Source organism: Nipponia nippon, unplaced genomic scaffold (genome assembly GCF_047370975.1).
Source record: "Nipponia nippon isolate SJK-2023a ecotype South Korea unplaced genomic scaffold, ASM4737097v1 scaffold_9, whole genome shotgun sequence".
Classification (NCBI taxonomy): Eukaryota; Metazoa; Chordata; class Aves; order Pelecaniformes; family Threskiornithidae; genus Nipponia; species Nipponia nippon.
In genome coordinates this window covers 13,765,504-13,789,518 of record NW_028262413.1, presented here as the reverse complement: position 1 = coordinate 13,789,518, position 24,015 = coordinate 13,765,504, and the positions used below count along the sequence as shown (strand labels likewise).

Here is a 24,015-nt window from a genome sequence, read left to right as displayed (position 1 = left end):
TTCGTTGTTGGGTTGTTACTAACGACAGAGCTGGGTTACTGGTCCCTTTAGCTGGCTGGGAAGACAGTGGATGGGCACCGACGTAAAGCTGAACGGGCAGCTCTTGTTGATGCTGGTGTGAGTGAAAGCACTCCAATCTGTAATGGGGTAGCTTTCTTATGTGTGTTTGCAGGACAGAAATTACATATATTATAATTACTTTCTTCTGTGTGACCGAGTGGCATATGGTATCTATACACCACCATCTTCACCGTCATTCAAAAGTTTGTAAGCAGCATCCGGGGAGCTCGGTGTGATCGCTTTGGAATTCAGTAAGCTTTGAAGCAGCTGCCTTCTGTTAACTGCTGATCTTCAAAGCCTTGTCCTGTGACAAGTGGTGGTGTGGTCTGAGGGTTACCTGAGCCTGTGCCTTCAATGCCAAGGACAGGTGACAGACAGGCAGCACTTGTGTTTGTGCATCCTATGGATTGTGTACGGGATGTCTGTGCATCCGCGTGCTGCTGCATTGCATGTATATTGTGTATTTGTGCACTGAGACTATTAATTGTTTTCTCCTTTGGCAAAAAACATTCAGTTCTTCGTGGGTAGGACATATAAATCCTTAATACATGAGAAGGTTTTTTGTTTATGTTGCTACAATAGCACATGCTATTTTCTGAATCCGCTAGTGGTGCTGTGAAGGGCCCGTTTACAGATAAAGGAGATGGGGTTTCTCTACTCAGCTTTCAGTTTGGTTTGGGGGGGGTTACGTAATGTTGGGGGCTGCGCAACGCCGTATTCCTTTAATACATCTCTTCTTTCAGACTCTTTTGAGCTCTGTACCACTTAAATATCACAGACAGTGGCCAATTGCCCGCACAGCAGCGAGAGAGATGTGGAATTCAGGAGCACGTGCGAGGTTTTGTTGGGAGCTTGGCAGTTCTCCAGAACAGCAAGTGTGAGTCTTTTCCCCCTTTACATTTGTTGGTAACTAAAAGAGCTTTGGCAGGAAAAGCCGAGCAGCAGTAGTTCCAAATCTTCAACTGGTTAACTGTTACTTTATTGATCAGATTATAAGTTCCAACAAGTATGCAGAAAAGGCTTAAAGAAAACAGAATGAAGACAAAAATCCAACTTATTTGCTGCTGCATCAGTGTAAAGAAGTTGAATTTTAAGTGGAATTTCTCACTCTTACCAAATACCTCCACCATCCTTTTTTTTATGAAAAGGGAGTTAAATACCAGCCTGTTTCAGATGGAAAAAGGAAAGCTCAAAAGATGCTGCACATATATGTGTATTGGGAATTGCAGCGTTCTGAGCAAGCGAAGCGAGTAACCTTGGCTTCAGGACAACGGAGTGGGCAAGAGAGAGGGGACGCCGAGGGCTGGTGCTGCAGCAGCCGGCAGGGCCGGAGGGCGGGAGCCTGGCAGCGCCTAAGGAGAGAGGCAGCAGTGGAGCTGGCAGCCTGCCTGGATGGGCGAGGGATGGGGAGATAGTCCCAGCAGCTGCTCAGAAAGTCAGCTCCGGCTCTCGCTAAAACTGCTGCGATTAAACCGCACTCTGCAGCGTTGCTACGAAAGTGCTCTGAGCGCTGAAGTTTTTCAGGACTGCCATTGTGAGTAGACTATTTTGGTAATTAAAGCCAGCTCCGACATGGATATATTTGTGAGTTGATACATCTGCATTAGCATTGCAGTTTGGAGCAGGAGTGTGCTTCTGGAATGAATCTCAGTCCTCACTGCCACTCCGGTGGGTGTGCAGGAGGTGTCGGGAGCGCGTGGATGAAGCTCTTTTCGGACAGAGGTGAATGGGATCTGTGCTCCAGGAGCACGGCTCGTGTGCTGTAAGCACTTACGGCCATTCAGTCTGCAGGTGAAAGGTAGTGCTAGTTTGAAGGAAAATGCCTTTGAAATGGATGGCAGGACCTCAGCACCAACTGTACCGCTCTACAAATCTCCTCCTGGTCTGTGCTGCTGGCTACTGTAGACAAAAGCCAGTGATGTGCATGGGTGAACTGACCATTTTTCTCTCCCGAGTGTCAAGGCTTTGCAAGGGCAAAGCCTGAAGGCAGATGCAGTTTAGATGATCAGGAGCACTTGAATTCAAAGCCAGCTCTGCCAGCATCGTTTGGGGCTGGGGCAGGAGGGTTGTCCTGAGGCTGTGGCCCTGCCTCTCCTCTGCTCTCCCCCAGAAGGCTGCCTTGCAGGAGAGGAGCTTTGCTGGGATCTCATTGCACGCTGTTACGACTTTTATATTCAGCAGTAAATAGAAACAGGGCTTCGTATTGAGCACCAAGAAACTGATCTTCATTGAACTTTTTCTTGACTAATGTCCTATTTGTCTATCAATATCCCTCTGCAACCTCCTCCTTTTTCCTGAGATTCTCAATTACATGGGCTGTGCCTTGAAATCTTTTTCATAAATTGTAGTCACACACAAAAATAAGTTGAGAAAAACATCCTCAGCGTTCATTTGCTGTCACTGCAAACTAAGAATAGAGCAGTGCAACAATCGGATCAGATAAAAAAAGTTTGTCTCGGTTTTGGATTCGAGTTAATCAAACCAATACGAAGAATGTAAATCTTCATAATACTAACGAAAATCCTCAGGAGGTGGCTGTCAATTTGATAGTAAACCACAGCCAAATAACATTACCACGTGGCACAAAACTCATATAAAAATAGCTGATTGCTAGAGCTTGTTTTCACCAATCCTTTCACATTTACTATCATCATGATTAAAAATAAACTTGAATATTTTATGACTGATATCATAATTCTTCTCCTAAACAAGATGAGTTGTTATCTTTCTATTTTGGAAAAAGGACATAAGGCAGTAGCTGTTTTCTGGAATCCTTATCTTGATACAGGAGTGCTACTTCAGTATTTTTCAGTATGAAACCCATTTAGGTATGAGTACAGACTGCTACACATTGTGCAGGCCTCCTTTATTTTTATATTTAAATATTTTGAAAAGAAATTTAATTTGGAAGTGGTGAGTCTGTTTAATCAGTACTCTTTCAGGTAGCTGAAGCTGTGTGTAAAATATGTATAAATTTAAGTTCTTCACTCAAAGTTGCACTGTTTATTTTTTCCCCACTAAGTACATCTACAAATAATATTGCTTTCTGTTATTAAGCTTTAAAAAAGCCCCAAACCCCTAATAATTGGCTGAAAGGGAGCAGGAAATTAATTAGGCTGCCATAGACCACCTCCCCCCATCATTTGTATTGCTAATATGAACAACTGAGGATGATGTGCCTTCATTTCATAACACACTTTCATGTATGTTACTTAATTCATACATTTCTTGGCTGCAGAACTCTGCGTGGAATAATAAATAATACAATAAGGATATGCAAATAGAGTGACAAAAGCAAACGAAGTAAATGATAGCATGATGGAGCAAGGTCATGTCTCTGAAGTGTAAGATAATGTGGAAAGATCTGAAATACAAAAGAATTTGGAGGCTGAAGGAGAGAGAAAGCGTGAGCCCTTGCCAATGTACAGACTTAGAGCATGGGAACAAAAAGCTCGTGTGGATATATTCGTAATCTGAAGATGAAAGGAGTGGGACACGTGCTCACCTGGGGAGATGGAAGGTGGGCAAAAAACCACCCTGTTAGAGAAGGTGGTGGTGAATATGGACCAGAGCTCACGGGACCCCAGCTGGCTCTTCCCTAGTCCCTGTGGACGGTATACCCAAGCCGTGTCTTTAAGAGTGACTTAAGGACAATGATATGGGTCTGCGGATGGTGATGGAAAGCAGCATGAGAGAGAAAGCACAAAGGTGCCCTCTGGTAAAGGAAATCAAAGCGTTCCTTTTCTGCAGGAGTTCTGGGATTTGATTTTCCCCCTTATTCTGAATTCCAGCAGACTCTCAAAAAACTCGTCCCAGCAGACTGGCTGGCATCTCTCCAAAACCAAAGCCCAGGTCTTATACAGTGCTGTAGTATTAAGTATTTGAGATAAGAGTGGCTTGACATCTGGCAGGGTTCCTGCTCAGCCTATCTGGATGATAATTCTTGGGCCTATCATTATAGCTACCTTTTAATGATTTTCATGAAGGTATAGGCTTAATTTATCTCATACTGGGCTTTTCTGAACTATTACTCTTCATGCAACTTCTATAAATTACTAACGATGTTTTCTTTAGCACCGGAATGTCAATGAACTAATTATTCAAAACAATGTGATTAGAAATAGGTTTTTTGACAAAATATGTATTCTGCAGGGCTACAAGAAATACCATGTCTCAGTTTGATTGGCTTCCTGGAACTGATGAATAGTCAGAATTTTTAATTAATTTGGATATTAAATGTTGCAGGGATCTGACACAGAAGTGAAGCTGTACATCATAATAATCAAAATGTGGGTGTATGCATGGAGTCTTCTAGAGATTTTGCTAAAAATGTGGCTAGGCTGTATCTTCAAAATAAACAAGTGAAATCTTAGATGCCTGAGCATTTAGATTTTATTTTTCCCTTTCCCGTACTGTAGGCTGTAAAGTACGTGTCGTTGCAGCTGTTTCTATAGGTTGCAGCTGTTTCTATAGGTTATGAAATGTAAAACCTTTGTTTTCCTTGCACAACAGGTGAGACGTGGAAAGATTTCCCTCTCGTTGCAGGTTAATTAAAGGACCAAGCTTCATGCAATGACACAAATACGTACGGGTGCTTCATGTTTGTGAGCTCCCGGGGCTGCGCCCCATGCAGGTGAGCAGGGCGGTGGGCATCGGCGCAGGCTGGCTCCAGAAAACCCGCGTCTGTGTGCTCGGCTGCATTTGTCACGGCGTGCTGGGGGGCCCGAAGCAGAGACTGCATCCTGGGGGCTTTGGGGTGCAGCGAGTCGTGCAGTGGCTCACTGCAGAGGGTTCAGGGAGTAAAATTAAGCAAAAGCCTGAAACTTGTTAAGGGTAAAGAAATTTGGGTAGGCTCTGCCTGCTCCACGCGTCACTGGGCAGGGCCTGCTCAGGGCCTGCTCAGCCCCACGTGTGCACTGGGACCACGCGTGCGGCGCCGGGAGCCGCTCCCCAGCCCCAGCTTTGGTGTAAGGCTTGGATTTATGCTGGGCAGAACTTCTGCAATTGACAGCTGCTGCGATTGCTCTGTTTTCCCCTCGTGTTTCTCTGTTTTTCATTGTTACTCTTCTTCGCTATGACTTGGGGAACAGTTTTTGGCAGGTCAGATCAGAGCCCTGTTGTGGCTCCCGTGAGGGCACAGCTCAGGCTGACCCGCTGGCAGCTCAGTTGGCGGTGGGGTCCCACCTCCAAGCAGCCAAAGCTCGTCAGGAGAGGCTTCGTAATCCTCACATCTGAACAGTGGTTTAGTTGTGTCAAGGTATTTCGTTGTTTTTCCAGCTCTTGCTGTAATCCTGTAGTGGATTAAGCCTTTTCAGGAGTAGTATGTAATATTTAGTATTTATGAATATTTGTAACAGCCCCCCAGTTCCAAAGGGCTGTTTTTCTTATGCAGATGATCTTCTGCTGGGTTAGGTCTGGATGATTTCTGCAATATTATTTCTGACTTTAAAATGTCTGGAAAAATTGAGGCCAGCATATGCTGGGATTTGAACTTTTTTCCTACTTGGATTATTATTTCACTAGACTAAGAAATTAATATCTATAAATCCCTTTCTTTCATGAAGAGCAATGTGCAGAATAGCTCTGGTAGAGATGGGGAATGAAGGAGGAGGTGAAATATTGAAGTCCTGGTAGATTTTGCTGTTGTATTTATCTTTTTTTAAAAAACAATTTAACAAAAATCCCGTTTCTCCAGGATTAATCACCACTCATCTTCAAATGGGGCTTGAAAGGGAAATAATCCTGTTCTAGTCCCAAGGCAATAATACTGTGGACCCTAAAATGCAAAATGTGATGGGATTTTCAAAAATATACTCTTAGTGATTGACTTGTATGAACAAGACATGCTTGCTCAGTCTGAAAAAGAATTTGTCTTGTCACTGGATGTTTGTTTTCTTTGTGGAAGGTCACGCTTCTGGTCATTTTTTATTAGAGAGATTACATTACTTTAGGCAAAAGTGTCCGAGTGATTTGCCAGCACCTTTCCAGTGATCTTTGAAACTTGGGATTTTGAATTGACTTTGAAAAAAGAATCTGAACAATGACTTAGATACTGAAAAACTTCTCTTAGAAAATGTTGGCAAATAACTGTTCTTATCATCTCCCTTGTTCCTGTAGCTTTTTATGAAGGCAAATGCTGAAATGGAAATTAGGCCTCTCTTCTTAACCAAGGCTTTGCTGCCTCAGCTGTGGCATTTCTCTGTTCACTGTAATCTTATCTGAGCTTGCAGAGTTTTTCCAACGTGTTTGTACCGAAGGGCCTGGTCAGTAAATGTGGCCCTTGCCTTCCCCGCTGTTCCTTGTCTTTTACTCCATCGCTCAGATAACACCCACTGTCTGGGGTCTGTTTTGAGCTGGCTGAGTCTGAATTAGTTCTTTTACCTGCTTTTCCTATTCTTTTTCTGTTTTTCTCCTATATCTGCTCACTGTTCACTTACACTTCTTTTTCTGTCTCATCTTTCCTCTTCCTTTGCTGCATGTCACTGGTGGGAAAAAAAAAATGAGTGAAGAGCACCCTCCAGGAGATCTGTGATCATCCCAGCATCGTCTGGCGCTGCGTTTTGCAGCCTGTTCCAGAAGAAATGGATTTGTGGTCTTGTAAGCTTCAGCCTTGAAGTTCATAGCTGCCTATTTGTGAGGAAAGGTGTTTTTAAAGCACACTGGGTTGCTGTCTTCATAAAAAAGGAAAAAAGTAAGGGAGAGGCTACTGTGAATGCACAGACCAGTGTGAGTTTGCTAGGTAGGTTTAACGTGTCTGGGACCCATCCAGAAAATAATCCAGGCTGTTTTCTGGATGACTTTCAATATCACGCTGTCAGAGGTTCTTTGGCATGTCCAGGGTCTGTCCTTTTGCAGAATAAGCTTCCAACCCTTGAGTTTCTTGCAGTGTTCTGCAAGAAACTAGTTCGGTGATTAGAGCACCAAGTGATACATGATCTGTGGATGCTGCTGCTAGGGGTGTTAAATTGTTTTATTTGATTGGACTATGCTTCACTTCTCAGTAACTGGCTTTTTCTTCCCAATAAATTAGAAACTGTGCAATATTAAATATATTGCTTGCATCTTCTGCTATATCAAAGTTCCCTTGTTATAAAAAAAGAGGTTGTATTTAAATTAAAACTATTTATTTGGGCTTTAAAATAACTATTGTATTCTTTGGTTATCATCACTGAAATGAATTTTGTATATACAATTTTTCTTACAAGAAGATATTTCTTAAAAAGAATGGGTGCATGTGCCAAGCTTAACTTGGGTCAGTAGGAATACGGATGGTAACCCAAGTTTGAGAGGTATAAAGTTGTTCTTGGACTTCATTGGCACACCGGAGGGAAGAATTTACCTTGCATTCAGAAATGCTTCATTGCTAAAGTTAGCAATGTCTCCTTAGATACTCATGTAATGCTTTTTATCTTACAGCTGATTATTATAACCCCTTATATTTTTTTATGCTTTGAAGAGCCCTTCTGACAGTTGCAGTTACGTGGGATACCTGAGAGCAGTGCGAACAGGTCATCTCTGCCCCTGCCTTGCACGTAGCCTTTGCGGCTCTTGCCCGCCGCCTCCGCTTGTGACAGTTGTGCGAGAGGGTGAGCTCTGCACCCTCCTGCTCCCCGCCGCTCGTGCTGATCGCAGGACCCCGCTCCTGACTCCATCCCAAGTGAAGGTGTCTGCCCCACACACACGTCCCAGTCACACTCTCTTAACACTTGGTTCATTTCTGCAGCAGTCATATAGGCTCCAGAATACTGGACCAGTAAACCAGCATACCTTGTCGAAAGTCTCTATTATGAAGTTTTTAAATATTTTTTTTTATTCCTTACCTTAAACCTACAAAGACTCATTAAATGCAAACTAACCTTTAGAGGCAGCAAGGGAGTATATCAGGCATCCAAAAACTGTACAATTATTCAGTTGGAGGCCAAATTTTCCAAATGATTACAGTCCATGCTAGTCAGTTTTATTCCCAATTACTGCCAAAAAATCTATTTATGGGATGGTTGCTCCCAATCAAGGAAGAGATGAAACGTCAGAGAATGTAAAGAGTGGAGAACAGTCGAGATACACTGATAATTAATGCCTGAAGGGAAAGCAATTCACTTTGCATGGTATTCTCATTCAGTCAACAACATTGCATTTCAAAAAATCTAACAAATATGTGTACTATATACTGATTGCAACTACAAAGCAGGAGCAAATGTCATTTTGCGGTTACTTTTTTTTTTTAAAGCAAGATTGTACAAAGATTGTCCCACATAAGTTCAGGCTGTTACTACAATACATGTCTTGTGGAAATACCATAAAAGGTTTGATATCACAGAGACTGCTCAGCTAGTTAGCATAAGCTTTAAGCTATTATTAACTGTGAAAAAGAGAATAAAACACTAGGTTTCTACAGATAAAAGCACACAAAATAAGGAAATGCAGTTGCTTAAACACCAAAAGCAATATTGACTTGGCGGTGCTGAACACTGTGTATTTTGTATTATGCATAACTTACAATGTAAGCTACAGTATACGGAGGCATATTTAATTGGAGAAAAATGGAAAAATAGTACTGGCGATGGTGCCTCCATGTTTATGCTTTCTCCCTTTCTGTGGTTTTGTCTTGGCATCAGTAAGTTTCCTGACTCTATCTGTTTGCTTATTTACAAGAAATTGGGAAGGTCTGTGCCGTTTGCTCGCGCTTCTCTTATCCCAGTTAGATTCACTCTCTTTTATTTGAAGCTAATTAGTAATTTGAATTCCTCGAAGTCTGGAGATAGTTTTGCAGAACCTCAGTTTACAGGATACCACCTTATCCATTCGTATTGTCCTGAATACATTTTTCCCATACCAACCCCCACCCCCAAGATTAAATAAAAATACGTATTTGAGCTAAGCAAGTACTATTTTCCATTTATATTCAATACAAAGTTTCATTTAGATGTTCCAAAATGATTCAGGGGAGATTGAAAATGTGTCAGCTTGACTGCAGAGAGCAGCAGGATTTTATTGTATTGTCCCAAGAGCAGCTCAGTGAAAGAGCGGTAAATTGCACCGTTTCACTTGCTGTTTTTCTTTCTCTGCCTTCAAAAAAACCCCCCAACCCCCCAAACCACGGTCGTTCTTGTCTCCAGAAGCAAATTGCTTCTGTGTCTAGTGCGGTAGATGCATTACATTAAGCCCTGACACTTCCTCCTGCCAGCTGCCTTTCGGGAAGGCTGCGGAGAGTCCCAGCCTCCTGCAGGAGCACCAGTCGCGCTCCGCGGGGAGTGATGGGGCCATAGTCCTCCCATCTGTCCTGCCCGGCTGAATACAGGGTGGGACTTCTATAAGCTGTGGAAAAGAGGGGAGAATTTTTTTCAGCACTTACTGCAGCAGACCTGTGATACCCTGGGCTCCTGAAACCAGGGCTGGGTGCTGGTGTGACACCCGTGGGGAGCGCTGCAGCCGTCTCCTCCCAATGCGGAGCGTCTGCTGGAGCATTTGCTGGTGCAGCAGTGTGTCCACGGACATTACATGAGCTTTATGTCCACAACAGTGTACAAAGGCATTACATAAAACATGGGGAGAAACTTAAGTATTTCTATTCAACCTTACTGGATATCTTTAGTTACCTGGTAATGTAAGTTTCTGTGTAGCTTTGTCTTTTATATTCTTATTTCTGTGTTGACCCAGGTGCCATTATTTCCTCCCTCCTTTTTACTTCTCTCACTCTGGGTTATGAAATGTGTTTTCAGATATTCATAAATAGTATCCTACTTTTATAACTCTGGAATATTTGAAAACTATTAGAAAGCCCCAGACCTACAATTTCACCAGGGCTTGTGCTATGCTGGAGTCTTTGTTTCCTTGATGAATCAGGTAACATAGCCACTCAAGTTTTATTTATGACTTTTAACTTTTATTTATTATATTGCTGCTTAATGTGTGGAGCACTTAGACATTCTACCTTACAGAAACTCCTTCCATTCAAGGCAGAGTCAGAAAAGTGGAGTTTATGCAATGGCACCCAGCGTTTTCTCATACGGATATGACGCAGCAAATACATGCCCCCCACGCCCCCTTTACTGTATGTAGGAAAGCGATATCTGGTGAAACTCAGATTAAGTGTACCCGAAAAAGCAGTCCTGTGTCCTGTGCAGTCTGCCCTGCTGGGTTGCAGAGCAGGCTCGCTCGGCCCCTGACGGTGCAGGGCCAGCGAGCGGCCGGCAGCCTGCAGGCCGGCCCTTCGGCACCTCTGCGCGGTGGAGGCTGCAGGCCCCGGCCAGCAGCGCAGCAGGGAAGGCTGCAGAGAGTCCCGCCAGTTTTGGAGGAATTAGCAATAAATTGTTCAGATGCATCTGGAATATTCTTTTCCTCTTATTTTCTGTGTGAAAACTCATAAACCTGAAAAGAGGCTAAATGTATGTTTTTCATAGTGGGAATCGTGGACTGAGTGGCCTGGCCTGTTCTTATGTGTTATCGCTGAAACCAATGAATGTTGATGTACAACGGCCTCTGAACCGATGCAGTTTTACATGCTGTTTGCCTTTGGCTTGGTATGGCTGTATATGACTTAAATCAGGTCTATATATTTGCAGGATTGAGGTCACGATGCTGAAGGTCTCCAAAGTACCTCAGCTTGGTGGGAGCGAAGAGGCAGTCGTACCTTGTCGACCCGGTGGGCAGGGACCTGCTCACAACCGGAGGCATCTGGGGGCTGGTGCCCCCCTCCCTCCCAGCAGCACCCTCCCCGTCCTCGGGGTGACCCGTTGCTCGCAGCGCCCAGGCACCGCGTTGTGCAGCTCTATGCATTTATGTCTTCTGTCACAAAATAAACTTTACGTTTGCACATTAAATTGTAGTTACACCTAGGGAGACCTGAAACTGTAATGCTTAACATCGGTTGTTTGTGTCCTGTATTGTACCTTTGTTCTTTATGGAAGAGATGAAAGCTTTTATCTCAACTTACGTGGAGCAGTAATAATAACCTGCGGTAAGCCTGGCCGACCCGAGTGCCACTGTTGGCTCAGGAAGGCGAGATAAAGGTATAAACCCGCCCCCCGGAGTTTTTACAGCAAGTGCTGTTTCTGTTTCCTCCCTAACTTTCCTCCTCCTTCATGTTGGCATGCAGCAACTGCGTTTTTCTAGTTAATGCCTAGCATCTTTTGTATTTTTTTAATCTAATTGATATAGTTTTGATAACGCTGGAGGCTTATGGAAATTCTAATTTAGTTTAAAACCACATCCTTTCAGAGCAGTGCGATGTGACTTCTGGTGCAGGTATGTTGCCTTCAAATTCTATATGTTTATAATCACAGAATTGCTAAGCATCTGGGTGATCGTAGTAAATCCAAGTGGTTTTGTTCATGCTGTAACCAGTTTCCAAAAATAGTTCTGCTGGTTTGTGTGTTACCATGTCAGAAAAACAGCAGTTCAAATAATTTTTTTACAATGTTATGATGCAATCACCTGTCATATAAAAACAAACAACAAAAAAGTCAAGAGCATTCAATAGCATTTTGTAATACCTAGGACTAAAACCATGATCCAACAGAAGGACAAGAACTTCTTATTTCATTATGAAGCCTTTATTATCCTTTTTTTGGAAGTAATTCTTGTAGTGCATACTCATGAGCTGTGGGTTTTATAGGTCAGCATGGTTTGTCCCTCAGCTACATAAGGGTAATTAATTGCCATCTGAAACACAAAGTCTGTTCTGTCAACACTGCGAAGTACAATCACTGTGTAAGTTTTCTGCAGGTGCTGAGTAGTGCTGTCGGCACTCAGGTGGCTCTACAGCGTCAGAGCTGGTGCTCCTTGCCGTTCTCGTTTCATGATTTGTTTGCAGCCTGTCTGCTTACGGTGCCTCTTGTGCGGGCTTCCTCAGCTGGTGAGACTTCACATCTGGGAACACGGAAATGCCATGCATCGCTGCACTGTCCTTTCACCAGTATACACTGGGGTTTGCATTTTCTCACTCACAACTGAGTGTAAATTTTGTCGTCCATTGAGTATATCTATGTGAAATCCCATCGATGGGCTTGAGGTGCCAGTGGCCAGCTTTGGACCATAGCAGGCGGCAGCTTCTGCCTTACTGGAGCTCAGCTGTGCACCTGGAGGGCCAACGTGTGGCATCGCCTACACAGCCTTCGCCAGCACTTTGCCACCCACCCAAATCGGGGTGGTTTATCATTAAAAAGCAAGAAGTGTTTTGTTGGAATTGTTCCTGACAGGGTGACTGTTCTGGTGTGGTGGTAGTTCTGATGACAGCAGATGTTTTTTCACTGAGACTCCCCCCAGGAGGGGACGCCAGGGGACAGAGAATTGGACTTCCTGGAGCAACTTACAAACTTTTCTATCGTTTTATATTTATTGAAAAGATAATGACTGTTTCTGTCTTTAAGTGACCTAAAAACTATAGAAAAGCAATACACAAAAGTACGTTAAAGCTGGGTCCGGTCCGCCTCCTGTGTGAGCTGATAGACATTTGTCAGAGTTTTCTATATAAATTTGGTATAAATTTAAACGTACTCCTAGTTGCATACTAATTTTGTGTATTAATGCCTGTGACAGCCCAGATTGCATGCAGAATGAAAGCTTATTCTTTATATTCTGAACAGGAGCATTGCATTTCACCAAAAATGTAGGTTTGGGGTTTTTTTTTTAATTAAAAAAAAAAAAAAGTTGAGATCTGGAGTGGCTCAAGCGTGAGCCAGAGCCTCACTCACTGGCAAGACCTGCTCTCCCTGGGCACATGGGCCTGTGATACAGGACAGTATTGAATATCCTGACTTTGACGCTGGACTGCATCAAAACAGTCACCCCCTTTCTCCCAGCTGTTAATTTTAGACTTGTCTCCTCCTTTCTGGTTGCAGTTATTGAATTAAGAGTTATTTGCAATCTGGCACATTTTTAATTCACTTTCTTGTAGTGTTAATATTTTTAGCAGCCTGAAGCACAGTGATTTTTCTTTTGTCAATGAGACGTGAAAGGTAAGAAGAAAAACGTTCTGCAGAAGACCGTGGTGCTGTGGAAGGGAGATCTGAGGAGATCTGAGTCGATCTGCTCCAACACATTTGATACAATTATTTGCTTTGCTTTGCCTGCAGATCTGTGGACAAATGCCATTTCAGGCAGCGACTGGTTTGCTGGCATTAACCTAGCCTCAAGTGAATATTTTTTCTGTATCTCCAAAATGACATTTTCTTGGAAATGGCAAGGGCTGATTTGTGCAAGACTGTGGCTGAGACAGCGGACAGCTCTGCAAATCAAAATTCAGGCTCATTAGGCATAGGGTGCCCTTGAATTACGCCTGTTATTTTGGTAGCCAGGCACCGTAGCGCTTGTTCTTTGCGGCAGGTTGAGTTATTGTCCCGACTTCTACAAATGCAAGAAATCCACCAGATTGCAAATCTGTCCGTGAAATTTTCCTTGCAGATCCATCACGATCAAAATGTACTGGCTTCATACCTCAGTCAACTGAAAAAAATCTTACCGTCGGTGTGTGTATATAAATCCCAATTTAGGCCGCGTTTCCAGAACTGTGCAGCTCCACTAATTCCTTTGTGTAAGTGTGGTATTCCTAATATGGGTGTTCAGCAGGAATTTTTTACACATTTTTTATTTATCTCTAGGGGTTTTGTTACTTACTTGTTTTGGGGGATGAAAATGTTTTTCATTTATGGTGTAGTTAAATCTCTTGTAAGTAGTATAATGAAACTGTATAACTCCCTTCAGCTTGGGGGTTTACCGGTCATTTGTCTCCAGGAGATGTTAATTGCCGATGTGATTTTCAGTTAAGTAAGATCCTGTCTATTATGTGCCTCAGTTCCAGTGTAGGCTCATTTTTGTTCCCTGTTTTCCTGTGTAATTGTAATGGATTTTTTTCATAAAAAGTCATTTTGTACCTGGGGCACTGAAGCTTAATGATATTTATACATTCTAGCTCTTCTTTTAAAATGCCAACTCAATATACAATGTTCAGTTCTTTTTGTGATTTTTAGATATTACTTAATGAAAATCTGTTAAAAATATTGCATAGAAAGCTTGTATAGAAACAGCAATATGGCCTTGAATTTTTTTTGTGTGATACTTAGTGTATATACATACAGATAAATACACATATATAAAGAGCTGTTTGTGTTCTCAGATTGTGAATTTTTTTTTTACCCGTTGATCATCAAACATTTGAAGATACCATTACATCTGCTTGTCTCCTAGTATGTGCCTCTCCTTTGGCGACTGCTTTGTCTTTGCCCAAGCTATCGATTAAATTAGACTTTAGTAATACCCTGATTATATATTCTGTAGCACTAGTATACTAGCACATAGTATACTATGTGTAGTGTAAGTATATAGTGCTGTATATAGTGTGTGTATATAGTACTAAGCTATATATATTATATATAAAAAATACACATGGTATGTTATCTATATTACTATGTTCTGGCAGTGTGTATACCATAAACTTTAGTAATGTCCTGCTCTCTTGTCACTCTGCACACGTATACAAATAACAGTGCACTGAATAGGAAATCTGCCTGAGCCTCTTCGCAACCTTGTAGCTCTGAGACTGCGGATGATACCATCACATGAAATAAAATGAGGTAATGGAGTGAAGACGACGACCAGGAGTGTATCACAGGGTGTGGAGAAACTTTCCTTCGCATAGATTTAGCTGAAAGTAGAGACCTTTGTAGCTGATAAAGACGACTGTGACAAAGGTAATTTTTTTTCCTCTGGAGAGAGATTTAAAAGGAAAGAAACTTTATGGAAGATGTGTGGATAATGTCAGTGGATGTCTTTACAAAATGTTATGGAGCCCCTGTAAATAGTTCTGTCAGGGCTTCACAGAAAAATGTGGCTCTCAACATTTCTAAAACACTATAGATTATAGGAACAAATGACTTTGCTATGGAAGAACTGGCTGGTGATCCATCCAGCATCCTGTCTTTCACGGTGGTCGATCCTGATCCAGCAACTGCTTCAGTGGCGCAGGGGTTTGGGCAGCCATTTAGAGGTCAGGAAACTGCACAAGCAATTGGGAGTGACTGGTGACAGTAAGTCAGGTTCCCCCGGCTTCTCCGATGTCATTATTATTTCTTCCTCCTCCTCCTCCATATTTGTACACTTCAATATACAGGAAGGATATTGTTAGAAATTTATTCAACTACTTTTTTGTAATTATTAATAATTTTTTTCCTAACTTTGAATTCACATTTGTTTTGGGATGTTGGTTTCCAGTTTTGTTTCCGCCTTGCTTGACTGTGCCATTATTTCCCTCTCCAGCTCTTCAGGGCATAGACCATGTCTTTCTGTCTCTGCCTTGCTTAGCATATGGCAAATACAGGGCTGTGACTCTTCACTTAGGTTTCAGGCATTATGTGAATAGAAAGGTAGGATGAATAAGTCTACAAATGTGAAGGAATGAATGCTTATTGATTTCTGTATATCAGCTGGTGGCTAATGCTGGCATTCTCATTTCTGCAAGTGCTGTTTAATAAGCAAACATGCTAACTTTCTCCATTTTTCTCTTCCATTCTGTCATAGTGCAAGTGGCACATACAAGAGAGGAGAGGAAGAAAAATATGCAAAGTCAAACCAGTATTATTGTACTGAGAGCACTTTTCCTCCTACCTCCCATGACAGGAATACGTATATGTGATTTATTGCTATTTTGCATGGAAGAACACCATCTTCCTGTGTGGAGTTGCAATTAAAGTAGAAAGAATCTCATCAGTCATCCAGCCATGTTCCCATGACATGTACAACTTGCAAGTCAAACACTGAAATCTTTATTTAAGCAAAATTGTCTTTTGTCACAGTGCAAATTGTGTATGAGTAAGGAGTTAATTGCACAGTTGCTAATTCTAATGAGGTGCCATATTAGGGTAGAAGCTGTCACAGTAGGACTGGCATCAGCATGATTTTACATTTTGGTGGATGTTTGTTTAAGTCGTAGCAAATGTTGGCATTCTGCACATACAGGTATGCAGCCCGTTCTACCATGGGTTTGTCACAGTGAATTTATATTAATAAAAGCCTGAACATTGGAAAAACTTAGGGAAATTCAAATTACAAATGAGATTCATTACTCATGGACATTAAAAAAAAAAAAACAAAAAAACATGACTGGAGCTGCTTCGCCAAGGACACCAGCATTCATCTATCACACATACTTTCTAATTCAGGTTTTATGTCTTTCTAAAGTTTTTTCAAGCCTTGCTTATATTGTACTTATTTGAACTTAATGCGGTGGCTGAAATTCATGCCTGCTGCTGTGTGGAAAGACAGACAAGGAGGTCCTAGCCTTTCTGGCCCTAACTTCCATCAATATATATTAATCTGTTCTTCAGTTTGCTGTTGATGTCCAGAATAAATGATACCTATTCCTCCCTTACGTTGTTACTCTTAGTACTGAACTATATCTAACACAACCCCACTTGAATGTCTTTGGCCTGAATACATTCCCTTTCCTTAGCCTTTCTTTCTAATTATATTCTCTACTCCTTTGCTTGTTTTGATTCCTTTTCTTTACAAGAAAGAGGTTCAGATTGGCTTATGTATTTGTTGCTTGGGGGATCAAAACTGCGGAGGACTCCAGGTACGTATGCAGGGAAAGATATGGGTTACTGCAATTTAATATCCTCCTGAGAGCTCATGCTGGCTTTTTTTATTCACCGTCACCTGCGGTTCTTTTTCATGACTGCTTTTGCCTCTGAAGTTCCTTGTATCAAATACACAGCATTTTGTAGCAGTCTTTCCCAAATGCTCTGGTATTTTCAAGATATATCAGGGTGTCTGGGGATTATACCATATAGAACATTACATTTTGTTTTACTTTAAATAATACTTATATATGAGTGGGATTTGAAAAGCTTTTAGGTGTCTTAATTCTGTTGGCAATGAATACAAGGGGACAGGAACGAGGCCAGCGATTTATTCTTGAGTCCACTCTTGTGAGATGCCCCAAAATCCTCACGTGTGATAAATTCCAGGACCACAGGATCAGTAAATGCAGTTTTGATAACGCCTGAGCTTTTTCTTGTTTCATTTGTCTTCATAGCCCTTACTGTGACATGCCAAGCCACCGGTGCGAGTGCTCCTTATTACATACCTTAGTCACAGAAATGTGTCTTCCTCCCCTTGTGCTCTGTATGGACAGGTGCCTACAGGCAAGTGTCAAGACTTGAGCCAGTATCTGTATTTAATTTTCTTTGTGATCCCGTCTCTAATAGATGTGCCATGTACTGAATCTTAGAAGAAGCGTGCTGTTTAGAGATGTAGTTTCTGCTCATTCAGAATTTAGCTACAGGAAATATCGTCTCATCAGTAGCCATATTATTCTTGAATGGTAAATGGTTCAGGCAGAAATACCCTCCTGTTTAGGTCTTCATTGGTAGATAAACAAGGAGATTTTTTTTCCTTGTGTATTGACCAATTTGGGTAGCATTACCAAACCCCGGGTCAGTATTAATTGGTTTTGCTGTAGAGCACATCATGTTGTATAAACCTTGCCGTGAAAAGACAATGTTTTCTCCCCAAACTCAGTCTGCATAGACGTGGCAAATCCTCAGTAGAAAAGAACTGAAATCCGCTTTGTCTTTTTGTTTGTGTGCCAACTGCTTATCTGGAGAGATTAAAGAAAAGAAAGAGGTGAGCAGTGGGGAAGGAAACTGTTGAAGAACACAATCTGTCTAATTTAACAAAAAGATCAAGATGTGATTCGATTGCAGTATATGACTGTCTGCACAGGAGAGAGTATTGGATACTAAAGGGCTTTTTAATCTAGAGGAGAAAAGTATAAATCAGTATACAGAGGCCGCAGCTAAAGGCGCTATAATTTAACCAAGACACAAGTTTTAATGGTGGAATGATTAATAACTGAAACAAATTACCAAGGAATGTGGGAAATTCTCCCTTTCTTGCTATCTTCTGGTCAAGCCTGGATACTTTCAATAAAAACGAGTTAGAGCTGTTGGCACAGGGGGGATGAGTAGAAGGTTAAGTATGATTCTACTCTATGTCAGGTTAGAAGATCTGAAGGTCTCCTTTTCCTTTCTGCCTGTGGATCTGGGGGTCTTCCCATCAATACTTCTCCAGGACATAGCCAAGGGCCTCTTGCCCGGCATCCTCGCAGCCTGAGCTGGGGGCTGTGGGTCGCTGCTGAAGGCAGAGAGGGAGGGAAGAAGACCCTGAAAGAGCTTGTCACACACCCTGGTGTTTTATACTTGAGATACAAGATGGAAGAAAAGGGCACACCAAAGCCTGCTTTGGGATTTCAAGCACAGGGGAGCAGTGATGCAATCGCTTTACATCCACAGGGACAGGGATAAAGCCCATTGTCCAAGATGCTTAAACAAAACCACTGTCATTTTTCCACATCACAGTGGTTATTGACTCTTTCCTATATTTAATCCATCTGGAAATTGTCACTCATTTTTCATAAGAAGATGCAACTTTGCTCCCTAGTAGCAGCTTGACTCCTCTCTTTTCATCCACACAGAGCCTATTTCCATTGTGTGCTTGGAAGACTCAGTTTCTGCTAAATGGAAAGGTAGTCATTGTTACGAGGCAGCCGTGGTTCTTCACCAGCAGAACTTCAGATCATTAATAATATAAGCTCATGCCCCCCATCTATCAATCAGTTAGCTTTTCAAATAAAATGGTAAGAAATCTGTTTAGCTCAATGTAGTTGGAGTAAATCAGAGACATGTGTGCACTCACTGAAGATTGAGAGGCTGGAGGTTTTCCAGAGTTCATCTTCTGGATGAATTGTTGAGGGTTTATTTGTTCTTTTATTTCTTGACAGCTATTGCTTTCATTCATGGCAGAGGTTAGAACAATTGCACAGAACTATTTGAAAATATTAAGATTAATGGTTTTATGTGTAAACTGTTTTTCCCCACTCAGAACATTAAGGGATAAGAAAATGAAGAAGCTCTTCTTGAGAAAACGAGACCTTGGAGGTCTTGCCTGTCTCTTTTCAAAAGAAGAATGGGGATGGTTTCCAGAAGAACTGAGGGTCTCCATCAGCTTGTGCTCTGAGAATTGTAAATGGCCGTGGTTTAGGGCTTCAGAAGGACAAGCAGCTCCCATGCTTGCCTCTGGGGTTGTGGAAAAGTATGTGCAACACAAGTAAAGAAATGCTTTGGCTTAAACGTGTTGGAGAATATTGGGGCTCTTTAGATGAGGAGATCTGAAATATTATTAATCCTTTAATACCATTTATTTAGTGGCTTGTGCCACCAAATGCTGATAGTTTCTATGCAGACTTCAATATATAGATAAGAAAACTTGATATTAAATACTAGAGTAGTCGTGTTTTGCATGTGATTTGAATTATTAAATAGCTTTTTGATGATTCGCTGTAGGCAAAGTAGTCAAAGTATGTATTTTATCTGTGATGATTGTTTGACCTGTGCTATGGGGCTTCTGTTTGCTTACTGGGTAAACGTGAGTGTAGAATCAAGTGAAAGATTTGCAAAGCTGCTCTGTTTTCTATGTGTCAGAAGAGAAAAAGGCTCCTTGCCTTTATTGACATAAGGCCATGTTCTTTATGCCGGGATAACTAGAGTGTTTGTCTTACTGCGGATCTTTAATAGAGACAAGGTACGAGTCCTTCTTACCACAACAGAGCGGGGAAGGACAGAGCTGTGCCTCTAGCCTGTCGCTCACCGATACCGAGTTTCCTTTGAAGTGGAATTACGTGCTGTCTTTTACAGGGGATCAGAGACCATGTGCAGTAGCTGTCCAGTAGTCAAAATATATTTTGATCAAACACAGGAAACGGAGCAATGAACAGAATTAGGGAATGATGCAAAAAATTTGTTCACGCAACCTTTGGCTGAGACTTATATTCAGAATGCTTTTATAGAATTTCTTTGCTCAGACTATGAATTTTTATTGTAATTACATTAACAAAAAAGGCTATTGGCATGAGTGAAGTATGGATAATGTTTTCATTTAGCTTTTTGTTTCTACTTGCTAGCCAAAGATCAGCTTAGGCCTTGGCAGGACAAAAATGGGCAGTGGTTCATCCCAGGAAAAATAGAATAAATAAATTTTTTAAAAATTTTGAAAAGGGAAGAAAGAAACAGGAGAGGAGAAAAGGAAAGGATTAGAAAGAAATAATGTGCACTTGTACATGGTTTGTGATGTCTTTTTTTGTGACATTTTCTGCTGTGTTTTTCCTAGTCTCTGTCTATCAAGGCAGTCTCCTATATAAATTCTCAAAGACAGTTCAAGAAGGCTGTGGAAATGAACTATTACCTATAGAAGCAGTCCAGCTCTTATTGACTTTAAGAAGATAAGGATCTGAGACCTTGTGTAAGTTCAATTCATATAATTATGTGAAAGAGAATGAATCACTGGGGAAAGCAAGCTAACTGAAAACTCTTTCGAGATGGGATTTTCAAATTGTTCCAAAGGAAATTAGGTGTCCAGACTCCATTAAAATATAACTGAAGCTGGAACATAACTCTCCCAGTCTTTTCTGATAAACTTAGTTCAGAAAAAGTTCATTGCAGTTGATAACCTTGAATGTTCCTAGTTCCACTATCAGCTTCAGCCTTGACATGAAAGAACTTGGAAGCCACAGAAACCACTTCTCTAACATTAGTCCCATGTGATGTGTGACAGGAAAACTTCACACTAGGGGAGGATAGGGAGCGGTACAATAACTGCTAACGACATCATTTTCCACAAAACCAATTTTAATCTGCTGTTTAGGGACTTGCAAATGCCCTTAAATAGCTTTTGCTATTGAAGAAGCTCATTGGAAGGGCTCTTCAGCAACGCACTTAAACATCTGTACCTTTGTTTAATTGTTCTCCAAGATATGTTTAGGTCAATCTTGAAAAGTTGCTGCGTCTAATGTTTCTGCTCCCCCCTTCAGGAGTAGAGGAGGAATAGGGGGAGGAACAGCTGTGTGCTCTCCCGGGCGTCACTCTCAGACTAAGCGTTGTTCAATAACTGTACAAATACGAGGCTGTGCAGATGCTCACACTGTGATTTTCCTCCTTTCTTGTGTATTTTGATCAGCAGAATATTAGGCTATGGTTTAGCCTGGAGTTTATATAAACTTTGACACAGTCTCCTGGAACGTAGTACTGGGGTTCAGCTCAGTTTCCTACAAAAACCGGCAGAAGTTTGCTAAACTGATCATATGAGTCAAACCAGTGAGAGGGTATTGTCAGTAATAAATTTACTAATGCCTTTTTCTACAAAGCCATGTCAAAACAACCACGTTTTGTTTCAGCAAAGGAGAGAGAAGCAGTAAAATTGATGATGATCTGCAGTATGTATGTAATCCATCCTGGGGAGATAGAAACAGGTAAGGCAGAGTGGAAGTAGAGATGTACCACCACTTGCTTTTTGGTTTTCCTGCCAGTGACTACATGGTGGACGACATCCCTGTTGCCACTTTCGTACATTTTTTAGTTTCTGCTTATTTCCGTCAGAATGGATTCTTGCCTACACATGCAGAGAGTATCTTCATAAATCCTAAGATGTAACAAGCCACTGTTACATCTGTGTGTCACAAATGGCTATGATATACCAAGGTATTGCTGTAGATGCTGTTTTGGTTCAGGACCAGCACCTTGGAACAGAAGTTCATTCTTTCCCTTAACAAACCTACTGGGAATATCTGGAGTATCTTTCTAGAAATTGGGAAAGATTTCTTCTAGAGGCATTTTCTTCCTAGAAATCAGGAGCATTTTGTTATTCCATTTATGGGATGTTAAATGTTATGTCCACGTTATGTGACCTTAATCTTCAACTTATTCCTAGGCTTGCTAGCTTAATACTTGTGGTGCAGGAGCTACATCCTTCTGGCTAGCTCATCAACAGGGTAATGTTAGCAGTATTCCCGTCCCACCCTCATTTAAACAAGAGAAATATTTCTGTTGCTATGGTTCATCCTGGAGAGAGAGTGCCTAGAGGACGGAGAAGGGGAAACCATTAATGGTGGTCTGAGAAAACTTGGATGAAAAGCAATGGGCTGGGTAAGGAGGCTGGACCTGGCTGCTGGGTGTGGTGGGCTGTGACTTGGAGTGTTACGAGACAAGAACAGGAAAGGCTCAGAAAGGACAGGAGTTGACTGTGGCCAGGGTGGGAGAGTATGTAGAAGTGGGCCTTAAAGCATACTTGTGAAGTCCAGAACCTGGCATTGCTGCCTGTTGCTGGTTTTCTGCCATTTTTGTCTGTGAAACCTGCTGACCAGTGCCCCATCTCTCTTCAGTGCTTGTCCGGTGTTAGGTCCTGCATCAGCTTTCATACAAGTGTGGATGTCTCAGTTCTGCTGTGATTCCTGTCAGTACTGATACAGATGGAAAGTCTGTTTTGCAATTTTTCATAAGCCATTGTGTGTATATTACATATAAACCATGTGGTACACAGAAATAAAACAAAAAAGGAGAATTATTAAATTATCAAAGTTGCACTGCAAGAAAATGCTAGTGGCAGTCTGTGTAAGCATCATTTCTCCACTGTTGGCTAATGCATGCGTGTTGTATGTGATCATCCCATTACAGCATTGCATCACAACTTTTTCAAATGGCTTTGTTCCCAGTAGACCTGCCTGAGGTATCAATCAAATCTGCGTGGAGAAGGGGGCTGCTCTCATGTCAGCTGGGCCTCTGCTTCATGTCCCAAAGCTGAAAGGTGCTCAGGGAATGAGGCTGGAAAGCGCAGGACAAGGATGTTGTGAAGTTTCAGGCGGGGGAATGCTGCTCTCTGGAAACGGATCCTGACCTCCCACCGACAAGAGCTCCTCTGGGATGTGAGGCAAGACAGAAAAACTTGGTCTTTATTTATGAACAATATGAATTATATGCTCCTCATCGGCTATGTAGAGGTGTCATGGCAGCTGCATTTGAACATAAAATACTCTGGAAAACTCAGGGTCCAGAGAAATGAAATTAGGCACCCAAACCTCTTGGCCTTAATCTATTTATATAGTTCTCCTTTTCCTGCAGTAGTATTTTGAAGCTGAATTCAGTTGCCTGTTTGCAGAGTGTTTTAATAGTGTACACTGAAGAGCAGCAGCCCCCTGAGGGATGGTTTGCTGCAAATGAGGCACTGGAGAGCTTTGTGGAGTAGCAAGGAGAGAACAAAATATTGAGCAGTTGACTCCTGAAGTGAACTGGAGCTCCCCAGCTTCGGGGGGGAGCGCTTGTCCTCTGGAAAATGTCAGCTAAGGACTGTGCTGGTGGATGGATGCAGCAGGTACATCCAGGTTTATTGAAGGCCAAGGGGATGCCACACCAAGGACGTTATGTGACCAGAACCCCCCCACCATCACTCGACATCGTATTGTATGTGGAGAAAGATGCTGTGCAGCCTTTGCTGTTAGCAGCGTGGCTGCATCCAGCCCTATTCACCAGGGACTGTCTGGCTGCATTAGTGTGCTCCTGATCAAATTCAGAGGAAATTGGGTAATTCTGCTGGTTTGGTGATACGACAACAAACGCAAAGGCTGAGGATGTTCATGTTGCTGTTAGGAGCAAGGTCTCTTTCCTCCCGTGGGAATGCTCACAGTTGAGGCACTGTTTTGCATGACTGCTTCATTTTAAACCACTGTGATTTTTAGCAGTTACCAGACTATTTGGCATCTGGGCACAGCTCGGGTCTCTAAGAGCCAACCCAACAAAAACTGCTGTACCTTTTGACAGAAATAGGTGACAATGTGTTTATTTTTTAGCAAAAGGGTAACATACATCCATAATCTGTTACTGGTTACGGACTGTGACTTCCAGAGATGCATGGCATGGCAGCCTCAATACGTAGCCATGTGAATGACGTGTCGCCATTTCAACCTCAATCAAAGGCGTGGATTGGGGTTGTTTCTTCCTAGTCTCGCTGAAAGCATTCATGGTTCGTGGTTTAGAGCAATGGGGTTGTAAATGACCTACATTATTAGGTTGCGCATAGTCTTTAAGCACACTGCAGTCTTTGGGGTGGTTCATGTTAAATGATCTTGTTCAAAAC

At 42.0% G+C, this 24,015-nt stretch overlaps 1 protein-coding gene across 1 annotated transcript in view; it reads left to right on the top strand.

The window, feature by feature from the left end:
* Positions 1-14,064, top strand: part of LOC148050103 (uncharacterized) — a 71,499-nt gene extending 57,435 nt beyond the window's left edge. The window contains exon 4 of the mRNA XM_087744236.1: positions 10,623-14,064. Within this exon, the coding sequence (XP_087600362.1) occupies positions 10,623-10,896 (274 nt within the window). The 3' untranslated portion in view covers positions 10,897-14,064. The remainder of the gene's footprint in view (positions 1-10,622) is intronic.
* Positions 14,065-24,015: the final 9,951 nt, after the last annotated feature.